General features: G+C 51.6%; 2 protein-coding genes across 2 annotated transcripts in view; both read left to right on the top strand.

The window, feature by feature from the left end:
* Nucleotides 1-353: 353 nt before the first annotated feature.
* On the top strand, nucleotides 354-13,970 carry LOC130130107 (neuropilin and tolloid-like protein 1). Its single transcript, XM_056299838.1, has 5 exons — nucleotides 354-381; nucleotides 808-864; nucleotides 963-1,097; nucleotides 1,613-1,861; nucleotides 13,837-13,970. Exons 1-5 carry the CDS (start codon nucleotides 354-356, stop codon nucleotides 13,968-13,970), a joined length of 603 nt encoding a protein of 200 aa, XP_056155813.1.
* Nucleotides 13,971-15,986: 2,016 nt separating this feature from the next.
* The window catches only part of sema5a (sema domain, seven thrombospondin repeats (type 1 and type 1-like), transmembrane domain (TM) and short cytoplasmic domain, (semaphorin) 5A), a 75,012-nt gene continuing 74,720 nt past the window's right edge, over nucleotides 15,987-16,278 (top strand). Inside the window, 1 exon segment of the mRNA XM_056299837.1 lies at nucleotides 15,987-16,075. Within this exon segment, the coding sequence (XP_056155812.1) occupies nucleotides 15,987-16,075 (89 nt within the window).

The raw sequence follows: 16,278 nt of genomic DNA, 5'->3' as shown, positions 1-16,278 counted from the left end.
TGATGACGGGACTAGCAGTCCTCTCAGTGCATCAGAAGCACCAAAGGCTCTTGGAAACGTTCGGATGGAAATCGGGCGAGTGTTTGGACCTGTTTTTGGTTCTGTATGAAACTGGTGACTAGTTGTTGCGACGTCCCCCCCCCGGCAGGAATTTCAACGTTTCTTACTATTCAACATTTCGTAAAGGAGCCCCCCCACCCCGACCCCCCACCCCCCGGAAAGGTTGCATGGTGTCCGGCGGCGGTGTCCTGGCTGGTTCAGAAAGTCCAACCTCACTCGTTGTCCTTTTTCGAGTCTTCTGGGATCTAAATGGAATCAGTTGAGTCTGAAGCCCCTTTCTGCAAGGAACAGACATGGTACATGGACACAGCATCCTTCACGGTAAGATACCTGTCGGCACCTCGTCCGGTTTGGCCATCTTTATTTATTTATATTCATATCCACACATATATATTTATATATATTTGCCCGGTCGCGGTGTAGCTAGAGTTGATGGGATGGTGTTGAAAATGTGAAGTTTGCGGACTTCTGATCTGAACGCATTTAATGTTTCCCCTCTTCTCTCTTAAGCAGTCACAATGTTGCAGGTTGTAATCTCGGGCGTTGTGTTTGCGACGGAGGTCGTTACATTTGGGGAAACCTGAAGCGCGTGCCCCGTGAACTCTCGCTACCTGCGGCGAGCGGGGTGCTCTGCTGTGACACGGACGAGCGAGCCGACGGAGGAATCAAAGGGATAATTAAGATAATTAAGATAATTAAGCACCCTAAGAATCTCGGTCTCCCTCCCCTTCTCTGTTCCATGTGCAGTCGCTGCAAGTCTTCTCATCCTCGGGTCGTGCGGAGCGACGCGGAAGGACGCGGCAGGTACTTTCCACTTCCGTCACTGTCGCGAGCGCGCGCCCTCTCCCTTCCTGTGCGCTGACTTGTCGTTTGTCCAACTTGTCTCCCCCCCCCCCCCCCAGTGAAAAACAACTCCGGAGTCAAGCCCGTGGGCCAGTGCGGGACCTGGGTGAAGGAGGCGGAAGGAGGGCTCTTTACTTCTCCCAGCTACCCAAACAAATACCCCCCAGACACAGAGTGTGTCTACATCCTTGAAGGTAAAAAATAAATAAATAAATATATATTCCCTTTAGACACGTCACGGAGCAGGTATAATCACAATATGTAACAGGTTGGCTCCCTGAAAGCTCATTTGAAGTGTAAAGGGGCCCCCCTGAGAGGGAGGTCGCGGTGTGGATGGTGACAACGAGGATGAGATGTGATGGTTTATTATGAAATGAGACAGTCAGCAGCCGTTTGCCCTCTTAACGTTGTGCACCGGGAGTTGGTATTTGATTCATCGGTGCAGCTGATCGAGTTAGTGGCTCACCAGATTGCCAATAACATGGCGTGTGGACGCAGCGGCTGCTCACAGCTGGGTGCAGGACACAGCGGAAGTCGCAGGGAGGGGGGGGGCAGCAGCTAGGCCTTTACCGGGCCTTTACCGGGCCTGCTGGTGGGATGGGATCGGGCAAATAGGGGGTCCCGCGGGAGAGCAGGTGATGCGTGTTTGTCTGCCCGCTTTGTGATTGGCTGCAATTGTCTCTCCTGTCTGTTACCTCTGGTCTCCCAGCCCCCCCGAGGCAGTGTATCGATCTGCACTTCGAGGAGAAGTACTCCGTCGAGTCCTCCTGGGAATGTAAATTTGACAACATCGAGGTGCGGGATGGACCCTTTGGCTTCTCCCCGATGCTCGGACGATACTGCGGCCAGCACAGCCCGCCCGACATCCGGAGTAGCGGCCGGTATCTGTGGATAAAGTTTGTTTCCGACGGCGAGCTGGAGGCGGTGGGGTTCTCCGCCACTTACAACTTCACCGCAGGTGAGCATGAGCCGTGTTGTGTCCTGCTGGTCTTCCCCCCCCCACCCCCCCGACTTCCTTCTGCCTTGTGGAGCTGATGAACAACACGCACACACACACACACACACACACACACACACACACACACACACGCACGCACGCACGCACACACACACACACGCACACACACACACACACACACACACACACACACTGTAACAGAGTCCGACGAATATTGTAACGATCACGGATGAATAGGCTCGCTAGCCCTTGGCTAACGGGTCGGACCCTCTAGTCCAGTGGTTAACGTAGTCGCCCGCGGTGCGGGAGACATGGGTTCGCGTCCCGGCGGCGGCGGTTCCCCGGGCTGCCCCCCTTAAATCGCTACGTTGGTGTCGGAAATGTAATGAAATGTGACGATCACGGATGAATAGGCTCGCTAGCCCTTGGCTAACGGGTCGGACCCTCTAGTCGACTGGTTAACGTAGTCGCCCGCGGTGCGGGAGACATGGGTTCGCGTCCCGGCTGTGACGGTCTGGCCGGGCTGCCCCCCGAATTCGCTACATTGGTATTAGAAGTGGGGTAGTGTAACGTGCACGGCTAAGTAGACACGTTAGTCGACTGGTTAACGTTGTCGCCCGCGGTGCGGGGGATACGGGTTCGCGTCCCGGCGGCGGCGGTTCCCCGGGCTGCCCCCCTTAATGTAATGAAATGTGACGATCACGGATGAATAGGCTCGCTAGCCCTTGGCTAACGGGTCGGACCCTCTAGTCCGGTGGTTAACGTAGTCGCCCGCGGTGCGGGAGACACGGGTTCGCGTCCCGGCTGTGACGGTCCGGCCGGGCTGCCCCCCCGAATTCGCTACATTGGTGTCAGAAGTGGGGTAGTGTCACGTGCACAGATATGTACACACGTTAGCCCTTGGCTAACGGGTGGGACCCTCTAGTCGACTAGATCAGTGTTTCTCAACCCAGTCCTCAAGGACCCCCTGTCCCGCAGATTTTCTTTGCCACCCTGAATAGGTACCTGTTTGTAGTAATTCAGCAGTGAATGTCAAGAGTTTGCACACCTTGCATAATTAAGTGCTGTGAGATGATTGGTTGAGTAAGTACAAGCAGAGCTACCCTTGCAGGGTTACAATGAAAATCTGCAGGTTAGGTGGTCCTTGAGGACTGGGTTGAGAAACACTGGAGTAGTTAACGTTGTCGCCCGCGGTGCGGGAGATACGGGTTCGCGTCCCGGGGGCGGCGGTTCCCCGGGCTGCCCCCCTTAATTCGCTACACTGGTGTCAGAAATGTAATGAAATGTGACGATCACGGATGAATAGGCTCGCTAGCCCTTGGCTAACGGGTCGGACCCTCTAGTTAACGTAGTCGCCCGCGGTGCGGGAGACACGGGTTCGCGTCCCGGCTGCGACGGTCCGGCCGGGCTGCACCCCGAATCCGCTACAATATAAATGCAATGCCAAATAGTGCCACAAGGTGGCTCCTCATCTTTGGTTTGTTGTGACGCACTAGAGTAGAGGTGCTGTTTCGGCCGACGTCCACAAGAAGGCAGTCTCACCGTAACAAGTTGGTGCCGGTGCCGGTCATGGTTCCTGTGTTTTGCTGTTCGTGTATGGTGGGTGAACACGGTACCGGGGAGACCTGGCGTCCTGGCACCGTGTGGTCGACGTTGTGTCCTGCAGAATAAGGTAGCAGTGTGGAAATCCCCATCTCGCTGTCTGTCGACTGAGCTAATCAGCTATCCCGAGGCTCTTGCTAACTAGCCACATGCTGCTAGCGCCCCCTGCCTACACTAGCCCAGTGTTACACACACACACACCTGTTATTACTTGCAGCATGACCTGGAATATTGACCGATTTCGGTGAGAGTTGGCCGGTGCAACGCCTTCATTTGAACGGACTGGAGCAAGGTGAGAGAGTTCAGGGCTGGTCCGTATCGCCACACACCGGCCTGGCAGTCATGGCTTTATGTGGAGCTTGGCTTTCCTCATTTCCCTCACCTTTGCTCAAGGGCCCATTACCTCAGCGGGGACGACAGGGTGTCAGGGTGTGACTGTGGTTCCCCTGCCTACCCTTGACTGACTTTAATAGTAATGTCAGCCTTGCCCTGTGCGTTCTGAGGCCTGACGGGCACGCTGCCAGGGAATACCAAAGCTACGCCGATGTACCTCCACATCGACTGCATGCAATACCTCCATCGGCACCGTCCAAAAGTATGGTCACTGCTAACATGAAATCTTGTGGCTTCACCCTGCTATACAGCTAGCCGTCAGTATAACAGACAGGCTGGTGTTTGCCTCTGCAGGTATGGGTGCTGATATGAACCTCTATCCAGTGACCTTTCCTCCCGAAACCTCTGACAGGTTAAAGACAACAAGGCAGTTCGGGTGGAGAGAGAGCATGCAAGGGGGCCGTGATTTACGTGTGAAGGCCTTGAGGTCGCTTTAACGAGCAAGCAAAATCAGTCAAACTGTTCAATTCATTAGCGGAGGAAATTATAGGGGAGGAATCAAATTATTCTCGCCAGATGGAAGAGCTGACACTCCGGGTTAGGAAAAGAAAAAGCACCTCACCCGGAACCATCCCGCCATATAAAATGTACAACCGCTGGTTTTTTTTTGTTTTTTGGTCTTTGTTTCGTCTACCGATTTGCTGATGAAATATTGTTTAATAAGTCATCGAAATGGCTCCTCGCTCTTGGGAGTCTCACAGAGGAGTAGTTGCTGAGCGGAAAAGAAAGAGAACAAATCTGCCTCCGAACTTGATCGGTAATATGCGGCTGGTGATTTGCATAATTAAAGGAGATAAAAGTCCTGAATTCGCTCGACTTGACGCGCCCAAATCCGGCTACGTGCAGAGCAGTTCACATCTGCAGCTGCTCCGCCAGCCAGCCAGCCAGCCAGCCAGGCTAATTCACCTCCTTCACTGATGAATAACGGAGAGAGGGAAGAGAGGGAGAGAGGGATGGGGGGGGGGTAAAAGACAGGCGACAAAAGGCAACGTGAATCAGTTCCTCCTCCTACTCTGTTTTCTCAGTCGTATCAGGACGGAAGAGATAAGGCTCCTCTTATGAGAGCCACCCCGCCCTCCGCCTGGTTGCAGCCCCGGTGACTAATGCAGGTAGCACGACAGCCCGTCTACGAGACAGAGATCGGTAACTGGGATCTCAGTATGACCTGAGTCATACCGTATTCCAGGGGCCCTCGGAGAAACCAGCCGGATGCGTCCTATTCGCTTGGTTTTCCTCTGCCAGCCGTGTCAGAGGGAGCGAGGGGCAGCCGGGCCGATGTGCTCCACAGAGATTCGCCCAAACAGTGAAGACTGCAGTCAGTGTGTGGTGTTGTAACTCATCTGCACAGCGGATGTGATGCGCACTCCATCTGTGCTGCACAAAGGAACACAAAGCACGGCCCAGGTTCTTCCCGCCTGCCCTCTGCTGTGCTCATAGACCCTTCCCAGCCGTCTCTTCACCACCACCACACATGTCCGATCCCCTCGCTTTTGCAAGCGTGTGGAAATTCACTTACGGTACCTTTGCAACACGTGTTTTAAAATCCAATACAGAGACCGATGCAGAGATTGACTCGACGTAAGCGAGACGTTGTTTTCCGTCATAAAGATGGCCGAGCAGCCGTGTGTGCGAATGGACGTAACGCTTTATTGTCCGTTCACGCGGAAATTTGTCTTCCGTCGCATGTTCCGACAATCATCGGACCGACATCATACAACAGAGAAACACACCTGCAGAAGAGCACAGCCTTGTGCCATGTACATATGTGGGGGGGGGGGGTGATCACACCGTCCCAGTGTGTGTGTGTGTGTGTGGTTGTGGTTGCACAGCCCATGTGTGGGTGTGTGTGTTTGTGGGGTGGGTGTATTGACAGTGGCACAGTCTCAATATACAGCGAATTCAGGGGGCAGCCGGGAACCGCCGCAGCCGGGACGCGAACCCGGGTCTCCCGCGCCATGGGCTCCTACGCTAACCAGTCGACTAAATTAGCCAAGGGCCAGCGAGTCTAGCCTTCTGTGATCGGTACACTACCCCCCTCCTTCAGGAAGCGCGTCCCCGCCCTCAGCACTTACGTGCTTCCAATGGCCTCACGGTCTCCCCACCCCACTTCTGACACCGGTGCAGCAGCAAAGTCCTCCCCGCATCCTTTCTGAGTTTCAGATCCCATCTAACCAAATCAGAAGCCGGCTATCGCGTCTCCAGTAGCCCTTCCTGGTATTGTGGGGGTGTATGTGCGGGGGGGGGGTCACCTCCTTTAGCTCCTCTGTTGACTGTTGGTTGAGCAGTGTTTTATATGTCTGTCTGTGTGTATATATATATGTATATATATATATATATATATATATACACTACCGTTCAAAAGTTTGGGATCACCCAAACAATTTTGTGTTTTCCATGAAAAGTCACACTTATTCACCACCATATGTTGTGAAATGAATAGAAAATAGAGTCAAGACATTGACAAGGTTAGAAATAATGATTTGTATTTGAAATAAGATTTTTTTACATCAAACTTTGCTTTCGTCAAAGAATCCTCCATTTGCAGCAATTACAGCATTGCAGACCTTTGGCATTCTAGCTGTTAATTTGTTGAGGTAATCTGGAGAAATTGCACCCCACGCTTCCAGAAGCAGCTCCCACAAGTTGGATTGGTTGGATGGGCACTTCTTGCGTACCATACGGTCAAGCTGCTCCCACAACAGCTCAATGGGGTTCAGATCTGGTGACTGCGCTGGCCACTCCATTACCGATAGAATACCAGCTGCCTGCTTCTGCTCTAAATAGTTCTTGCACAATTTGGAGGTGTGTTTAGGGTCATTGTCCTGTTGTAGGATGAAATTGGCTCCAATCAAGCGCTGTCCACTGGGTATGGCATGGCGTTGCAAAATGGAGTGATAGCCTTCCTTATTCAGAATCCCTTTTACCCTGTACAAATCTCCCACCTTACCAGCACCAAAGCAACCCCAGACCATCACATTACCTCCACCATGCTTAACAGATGGCGTCAGGCATTCTTCCAGCATCTTTTCATTTGTTCTGCGTCTCACAAACGTTCTTCTTTGTGATCCAAACACCTCAAACTTGGATTCATCCGTCCACAACACTTTTTTCCAGTCTTCCTCTGTCCAATGTCTGTGTTCTTTTGCCCATCTTAATCTTTTTCTTTTATTGGTCAGTCTCAGATATGGCTTTTTCTTTGCCACTCTGCCCTGAAGCCCAGAATCCCGCAGCCGCCTCTTCACTGTAGATGTTGACACTGGTGTTTTGCGGGTACTATTTAATGAAGATGCCAGTTGGGGACCTGTGAGGCGTCTGTTTCTCAAACTAGAGACTCTAATGTACTTATCTTCTTGCTCAGTTGTGCAACGCGGCCTCCCACTTCTTTTTCTACTCTGGTTAGAGCCTGTTTGTGCTGTCCTCTGAAGGGAGTAGTACACACCGGTGTAGGAAATCTTCAATTTCTTAGCAATTTCTCGCATGGAATAGCCTTCATTTCTAAGAACAAGAATAGACTGTCGAGTTTCAGATGAAAGTTCTCTTTTTCTGGCCATTTTGAGCGTTTAATTGACCCCACAAATGTGATGCCCCAGAAACTCAATCTGCTCAAAGGAAGGTCAGTTTTGTAGCTTCTGTAACGAGCTAAACTGTTTTCGGATGTGTGAACATGATTGCACAAGGGTTTTCTAATCATCAATTAGCCTTCTGAGCCAATGAGCAAACACATTGTACCATTAGAACACTGGAGTGATAGTTGCTTGAAATGGGCCTCTATACACCTATGTAGATATTGCACCAAAAACCAGACATTTGCAGCTAGAATAGTCATTTACCACATTAGCAATGTATAGAGTGTATTTCTTTAAAGTTAAGACTAGTTTAAAGTTATCTTCATTGAACAGTACAGTGCTTTTCCTTCAAAAATATGGACATTTCAATGTGATCCCAAACTTTTGAACGGTAGTGTATATATATGTATATATATATATATGGATTCTCATTTGAGGGCTCACAACACAGTCGATATAATCTGGATGGCCGGGATCGTAACTCACCGTAGCAGGAAAGAGCTATCCTCTCCCCTGTAACACCCTCTTCCTCCCCAATGCATGTGACTTCTTCCCCAGTGAATTCCATTATCCAGACCATCACATAGTGCTCCAGCCTCCCTGTTTAGTATGCACGGCCCATACACCCTTAACACCCTTAATGTCTCAAAGTGTTCAACGTACTCTTAGCCAAAGTCTTGCTTTTTGTTCTTTTTCAAGTCAGTGGGGAGCTGATGGGCCCAGGTACTTTATGTAAGAAGCCGGACCTGTCCTCAATTCAGGCAGGGAGGAGTACCTGCTCCCTGAAGCTGGGGAAAGTTAAGCACTTTAGAGGCGTGGAAGATTTCATTGCTGCTCAGACAGAGGACAGTTCGGCTGTCTTATTGCCCCCGTTACCCAAACAATGAGTCATCGCTCGTCAAACTAAATATAAAGAAATACCAAACAAAACCACTGGTCTATGCATGCTTCATGTACAGTGGCTGTGAGTTTTACAAAACCACGCTGGTTCCCCCGGCGGGGGCACTGCAGCAATACACCAAAATCTTTGTACAGACGTACCGCCTGTCCTGTTTGACCTACCGTACCGTCATCGCTGCACGTCCAGCTTTCTGCATAAACACAGGCTTCCTCTCATGGGCCACATGCAACCTTTCCAGCAAATTCGGGCGTTTTTGCATACGCGTGCGCTGTGTGAGACGCCACCGGACTGAACTGCATCAGAAAGATCCCGTTGTCTCCGTTAGAGAAGGTTTCCTCAGTGCCCGGTTGGTCCCTTAAAAAGGTCTGGCAGGAAGAGGAAGTGGAGAGTCACACTGCTCAGCCATTGCTCCTCCAGCTCTCTCCATCCCGGCTCTGCATGCGGGTCGTTGTCCTTGGTAAACCATTCACAGTGTACTTCAGGTGTCCCGCGAGCACTCGACTATCATCACATCCTTGATTTCAAAAGCGTAGTACACCGGCGCCATCGTATCACGAGTCTGTGTGATGTCAGCTGTGTGTGTGTGTGTGTGTGTGTGTGTGTGTGTGTGTGTGTGTGTGTGTGTGTGTGTGTGTTACCTGCTTCTTTTTAAAGGCTGCTATTGCCTTGCTTTAAAATGAAGCAGATGACTGTATGAGATTCCAAGCTTCATCTACAGTTCGCTCAATGGGGGGGGGGGGGTGAGATCTTAATCTGCCTGGTTCCTATTTGCCTTGCAGTCACCCCCTTGTATTCAGCTGCAAGTCTTTTCTCTGGGCCACAAAATGGTCCCCCTTCATTAGCGCTCACCGTCGCCTACACCCTAGTAACACGTGTGCTCCAAGCGTGGCTGGTGTAGATTAGCGGGTGGAGGACCCTAGGGAGTAGTTGCAGTATACTGGGACCATAATGGAAGGTAGACGGGCAGATGTTAGACAGGACCTGGAATAGTGCACTAGTCCACAGCTGACCACATCGTTATCATCGTCATCATGCTGCTGATTTATGAATGGTACATCTGACGTTGCAATGGGTGATCTGCTTATTATAGTACCATCACCCCACCTGTGTGTGTGTGTGTGTGTGTGTGTGTGTGTGTGTTTCTAAAGCCTTACCAGGAACTAGCATCTTGGAGGTTGTGTAGAGGTGATAGGATATCAGTGGGATAGCTCTCAACTTTTTTTGGAAAAGCAGCACAAACCTTTTGATGCTCAGAGGATGAATTATGATGATGTTAATTCTGAGTAATATGAAGTAACCAGTAGCACACAGCATGTAGATGAGTCGAGGAACCCTGGCGTGTGTGTGTGTGTGTGTGTGTGTGTGTGTGTGTGTGTGTGTGTGTGTGTGTGTGTGTGTGTGTGTGTGTGCGTGCTGAACTGAGAGTAAGTGGCGTTTCACCACAACACACGCTCACTGGGGCAAATAAAAGCCGGGAGTTCTCCTTCTTGCTCCTTACCCTGGGCTCCCTGGCTGTTTGGAGAGTCCTGGCCCGGTGGTAAAGTAAAGCACCGTATGTAAACCCGGCGGCTGTGAGTGAGACTTCTTGATCCAAACATGGTCGTAAAGCAAACCGTGAACTGAAAAGCAAAGCTTATCAGGGCCATTACGTTTTTTCAACCGCTTCTGTCGTTTCAAAAGAAGCCTCTTTTTTTTGTCTGTCTGCCGCCGAGTGTGGCGATGAGGTGCACAGATTGCTTGGTGTAGTCTTTGTGCACAGTCTGCAGCTTGATATTTGCAACAGTATGATAAAATGTCGTAATCTGATATGTTTTGCACAGCAGTCAAATACATGGTCAGCAATCGCCTCCCCCCCCCCCCCCACCCCACTCCCTGGCAGTGCATACAGCCTCATATCCATTCCTTGCAGGGGCACCTGCAGAAGCTATTTAAGGCCGGAGGTAATGACACCATAATCTAGATCAGAGACTTTGACTGATTGAAGTCATTTACAGTCCCAATAAATTCTACCTGGATTGAGAATCATTTTGGAATGGAATGAGCCGATGGCGTGGGAGATTATAACTGGAATAGGATGTATGAGCCTGTTGCACCAGAGACAAGTCCGCGAGATTGAACCGAGATGGTTTCAAACTGGAAAATTGAAAACTTAACGAAGGGATCGACCCCTGGCTCTCGGCGGGAAGTCACAAAGTCGGCACCCACCTCCGGGGGTTTGACTATAAATTCGGCTTGTTTTCACCTCGGTCCAAAGTCTCTTCCAAAAATAGTCAGTGACGTTCATCAACTTGGCAAACGTGGAGCAATAATCACTCGCTTATTATTCCCCTTTATTGACGGACAGCGAGGAGCACATGCTCATCATATGATTTATGACCGCAGAACGCGCCAACAGGGCGTCTGGCCAAACATCTGACCGAGGTTTGGAGCAGGCGAAGGAGAGGTGGAGTTATTGGTGTGAACAGGCTTTTATTTTCCAAAGAGTGGAAACGTCTGGGAGGACAAAGAAGAGATGGGAGGAGGACAGACCATAATAATAAGCTATTGTTTCCCTGTATGTGCGGCGATGTTTTCGCCTCATCACAACCCAATGCAAGTACAAGAGGTGCACGTCCAATGTAATTGGTGTTGATTTGGGATATTCAAGGTTATTCCCAATCCCCCCCCCCGCCTGGCCAATTACCCCACTCCTCCGAGCCGTCCCGGTCTCTGCTCCACCCCCTCTGCCCATCCGGGGGGGGGAGGGCTGCAGACTACCACATGCCTCCTCCCATACATGTGGAGTCACCAGCCGCTTCTTTTCACCTGACAGTGAGGAGTTTCACCAGGGGGGCGTAACATGTGGGAGGATCACGCTATTCCCTCCAGTTCCCCCTCCCCCCAAACAGGCGCCCCGGCCGACCAGAGGAGGCGCTAGTGCGGCGACCAGGACACGTACATCCGGCAGTCGTCCTGGCTGGCGTTCGTTCTCTGGACGGTGGACTTTTGGGACTATGCTGCACCCAGTAGGGTGTTTTGGGGGTTTTTGGCCCTCCCTGTTTTGGTATGTTTTCGGCGATGTCGTTTTTGGGAAATTTGGGGATGTGTGTTTTTGTCTCTTGTGTTGCACCGCTGTGTGACACTCATTTCTTTTGTGTACATGAAAGAAATGACAATAAATTGTTCCTGACAGACCCACATCCGGCTTCCCACCCACAGACACGGCCAGTTGTGTCTGTGGGGACACCCAACCACGCTGGCGGTAACACGGGGAGTCGAACCGGCGTCCCGGACACCCCATCCCCGATATAAGAGTGGTTATGATTGACGGCTAAGGGAAGGTGCCTGTAACGTGTGCAGCTGGCTGCTGGTTTGTCCGTGTGTCTGAAACACCACATGGCGCTCCAACCCCTCCACTGTAGAAACGATAGTCTAGCCACGGCTTCCTCCCTCACTGATAGAGAGAGCAGTGTATTCTGTTTATTTATTTTCATTTCCCAGGGTGCACCACAGTTGGGGGGGGTGGACAAACCAGTGGGTAGACACAGCGAGATACCCCCCCCCCCCCCGCGCGTGGCTTCGTTCCTGGACGTCGCCCCTCGTTTCAGAGAATCGGCCACGCTGGGCCCTCTAATGAGCTGCACGCACACCCCAGCTCCTCATAAATCACGAGAAACACCAAAACGATCATCTTGCTAATGTTCTGCTCTAATGCGTATTCTCATTAGCACTCCCCACCTCGCCAGCCTCCCTCCATGGGAGGTTTCTCCCGGCTGCCGACTGTTTGCCTGATACTTATGGGTGCCTCATCTCCCCACTGGGGGAAAGTGTAGGCATGTGTTTCCCCACAGCGGAGGCGCGCTCCTCATCCCCGGTTCAATTCCCCGAAGGCAGGGCCATCACTCACAGGACAACACTACAGAGGCCCTGTTTGTGTTTGTGTTTGTGTTTGAGACGATTTTACTTGCCGATGACTAATTTCAATGATAAATAAGTAAATACCACTACTGCTTTCAGCTGCTGCCGTTAGGGGGCGCCACAGCGGATCACCCGTTTCCATCTCTCCCTGTCCTCTGCGTCTCCCTCTGTCACACCAGCCACCTGCATGTCCTCCCTCACCACATCCATACACCTCCTCTTCTCCTCCTCCCTGGCAGCTCCATATTCAGCATCCTTCTCCCAGTATACCCAGCATCTCTCCTCCACACATGTCCACACCATCTCCATCTTGTCTCTCTTGCTTTGTCTCGAACGTGAAACTTCTACCCCGATTTCTGAATATCAACGACATACAGCTCAGGTAGTCGTTAATTTTAGGGTTGGAGTGGTTGAGTTTAGGGTTGAGGTTAGCTAGGGGTTAACCCACATGTCTCATACAGACGCCAAAGGGTACGTTGAGGGTCATTTATCAGCACTTTGTCAACAGTGTTGATATGTGGTATGACACTATGTGATGAGAGGGTCCTGTTGGGTTTTGTGTTGCTATGAATTTAATGCTATCAGTACTCACGCCGCTACTTTCTTATTTTATTTCCCCCCTTTTTTCTGGCCAATTATCCGTCCCGGTCTCTGCTCCGCCCCCCTCTGCCGATCCGGGGAGGGCTGCAGACTACCACATGCCTCCTCCCATACACGTGGAGTCGCCAGCCGCTTCTTTTCACCTGACAGTGAGGAGTTTCACCAGGGGGATGTAGCGCGTGGGAGGGTCACGCTATTCCCCCCAGTTCCCCCTCCCCCCTGAACAGGCGCCCCGCCCGACCAGAGGAGGTGCTAGTGCAGCGACCCGGACGCATGAACACATCCGGCACACGGCCAATTGTGCCTGTAGGGATTCACAGGGATTCAACCTAGTGATCCCCATGTTGGTAGGCAACGGACTAGACCGCTACGCTACCCGGACGCCCTTTCTATCAGTGCTGATGCTGCATGGCACCATTTAACAGTACCTTGTTGTTTTGTTTTTTGTTTGTCAGGGTGAAACTAATTGTCCAACATACCTGTGATTGAGAAGAATTAACAAGCCCATCATAGGTGAGAAGGTTGGTGTGGAGCATCAGGACGTCACGGTGCTGTTGCATAACAGCAACATGGATGTACAGGAACATGTGCAGTAACTGGACCAGCTTTGAGGGATTGTGCTTATTGGTTGATTTGAACAGTTTGAACAGTTTTTCGGTGAATAAATCAGCACATCAGCCTTTTCTGGTAGAATCTGGTACCTCTCTTGGCTAGCTCAGCGCCCGGTGTGGAAGATTACTCCTGTATGTTCATGCGACCAAAGCCGTACAGAGCTCCTCGGTCCGGTAGGTACCTCCTACCTGGTACCGGTGCCTTAGAAGTATCGGTACTCCAGTCAGTGATAGTTTGGCCTTGTCTGAAAACTCTCTCTCCCTCTCTTGCACACAACTTGTTTTTTGTTGTTTTCTTTTTTTGGTGAGTTGAGCAGGATGGAAACTACACCTCTTGCAGCTGCAGAAACGGTCACTCTCCCTTTATCTCCCCTTACTTCTTTATCTCTGTCCTCCCCTCCCCAGCTCCCAGTCCCCTCTTCATTAGACTCCCTGTTCTTTTCTCCAGCTCTCCCTCTCAACCAACTCTTCCCGCCCGTCGCATCTTCCCCCTTGCGCTCAAGTGGCCCTTTTCTCCCCCACCTTGCTTGAAAACTTAAGACTCCGCGAGCGGCACGAAATGTTCGCCCTCTTATCAGGCGGCGAGCCCTGACTCGGGGGACACGCTATCGGGGTTTTCGATCACCCGGTGGAACTTGACTCGCTATCCAGCGGGGTGGCTGGCATTTACCTCCCCCGGCTGTTCCTCTCTGCCCGGGCCAATTACCCCGCGGATCAATCAGCTGTTCAGCTCGCCTGCCTCCTGCTTCCATCCCATCGTAGCAGCTGCGCCAGCTTCTACTTTGGGGGCAGGGGGTGGAGGTGCAGGGGGAGGTGGTGGTGTTGTTATCATGGCTGGCAGTGTGCAGACATGGAGACCGTGTTGTGTCGGGCGTTTACATCTGAACTGGACCGGGGACGGGTTGGCTGGGGTGGGGTGGTGAGTGTAGGGGGAGGGTGGGGGTTGTGTTTGGGTGTATGTGTGTATGTCTGAGTGCAGGTACACGTCAGGGTTGTGGCGAGTCACTGATCTGAGCTGAAGAGCCGGGCTTAACTTTTAGGAAATGGCTACATCGATCCGGACAGCGTGTATCAGCCAGTCTTTGGGGGGGGGGGGGTTGCGGAAAAATCGATGGGGGCTTCAGTGTCTCGGGCCCAAAGCCCAACATGACACGTGTATCTTTTATTATTTAGCATTTGATAATAGCTATCGCTGCTCCGTTTACACTTGGTGTTTCTCTGGTGTTTTCTCCAAAGAGATCTCCCTCGGTATGCTTGTCTCTCTCTCTCTCTCTGCCCCCCCCCACCCCTCACTCAAATAAAACCAACTTTCTGCCCTCTCTGTTTCTTCATCTTCCTCTTCCTGTTGGTTTAAAGATGTTGACCGAAGATGAGGAAATACACGATGCACCACCAAACATATATGAATCACAGGTGTGAAGGGGGCGTCCGGGTGGTGTAGTGGGCTATTCCGTTGCCTACCAACACGGGGATCGCCAGTTCAAATCCCCGCGTTACCTCCGGCTTGGTCGGGCGTGGGTATGTGTCCTGCTCGCTGCACTAGCGCCTCCTCTGATCAGTCAGGGTGCCTGTTCATGGGGGAGGGCGAACTGGGGGGGAATAGCGTGATCCTCCCGTGTACTACGTCCCCCTGGTGAAACTCCTCACTGTCAGGTGAAAAGAAGCGGCTGGCGACTCCACATGTATGGGAGGAGTCATGTGGTAGTCCGCAGCCCTCCCCGGGTCGGCAGAGGGGGTGGAGCAGCGACCAGGACGGCTTGGAAGAGTGGAGTAGTTGGCCGGATACAATCGGGGAGAAAAAGGGGGAGGGGGGGGGGAATCCAAAAAATAAATAAATAATGCAACTCACAAGTGTGGCCAAACTTTGGATTGAAGTGGAGTCACTGATTATTGTGTTAGTTAACACCATCCTTCTCCCCCTCTCCCATCGTCAGGTTGCATAGATGTACTGCACCTGTCAGGGTTTCTTGTTGCGACCAGTCGCAGACCATCGGTAGCACTGAGAAGGAACTGTCTTCACTATTGCGTCACATTGTATTGCAGTGCAACACGATGAGGTCACCATGCAGTGCGTCGTCTTACAATACGATGCGTTGTGTCGTATTGTATCGAGGAAGGGCCAAATTGAATTGTTTCAATCGTTCGGCTGTTTAAAAATGTATCCAGATGCATCAGATCTGATTCGTGCCCAGCGCAAATCCAATCAGTCTCAGAGGGCAAGATTAAACACTGCTGGTACACATCGATACATTTCCTGGTGTGCATGCGTGTGCCTGCATTTAGGCGTGTGCAGTCGTGCGGCGGCGAGGCGTCTCCGCTCGACACTGTCGCTGCAGCCCAGTTGTGAATCGTTCTTCTACGGTATGGTCTTCCCATGCCGTCGTCACAATAGAGCGAGCCATTGTGTCCTTGCACATTCTACGCCACACCGTGCACGCCACGTCGTGATCCGTTCACTCAAACGAGAGCGCCGGACATCAGCCATGTTGGTCACGGCGTGTTGGTGAGAAGAGCGGCTCAGACGAGGCTCTTTGTTTCAGAAGTCTGTCGCCGTGATGGGGCCTCGGCTGCCATGCCGAGGGCCCCAATTCCTCCATTATGGCGTATTAGTGAGCAATGAGCTTTACCTGCGTTTTCTGGCCCGGTACACATTAAGGCCTCGCCCCGTAGCATGTGTCTCAGAGAATTATTCTGTTAAGGGCTGATTAAGAGGGTCTGCCCACTTTGGGCGGGTGAAAGAGTTTTGTTCTCTCATTGCCCCTGATCGTAGATCAGAATTGAGAACTGGGGCATCATGGAACAGATTGCCTTCCATGCTTGACAAGTTTTGCTTTTGTTTTCATCTTC

This window comes from Lampris incognitus, chromosome 19, assembly GCF_029633865.1.
Source record: "Lampris incognitus isolate fLamInc1 chromosome 19, fLamInc1.hap2, whole genome shotgun sequence".
NCBI classification, from domain to species: Eukaryota; Metazoa; Chordata; class Actinopteri; order Lampriformes; family Lampridae; genus Lampris; species Lampris incognitus.
This window is presented reverse-complemented; position numbering and strand designations above follow the sequence as displayed.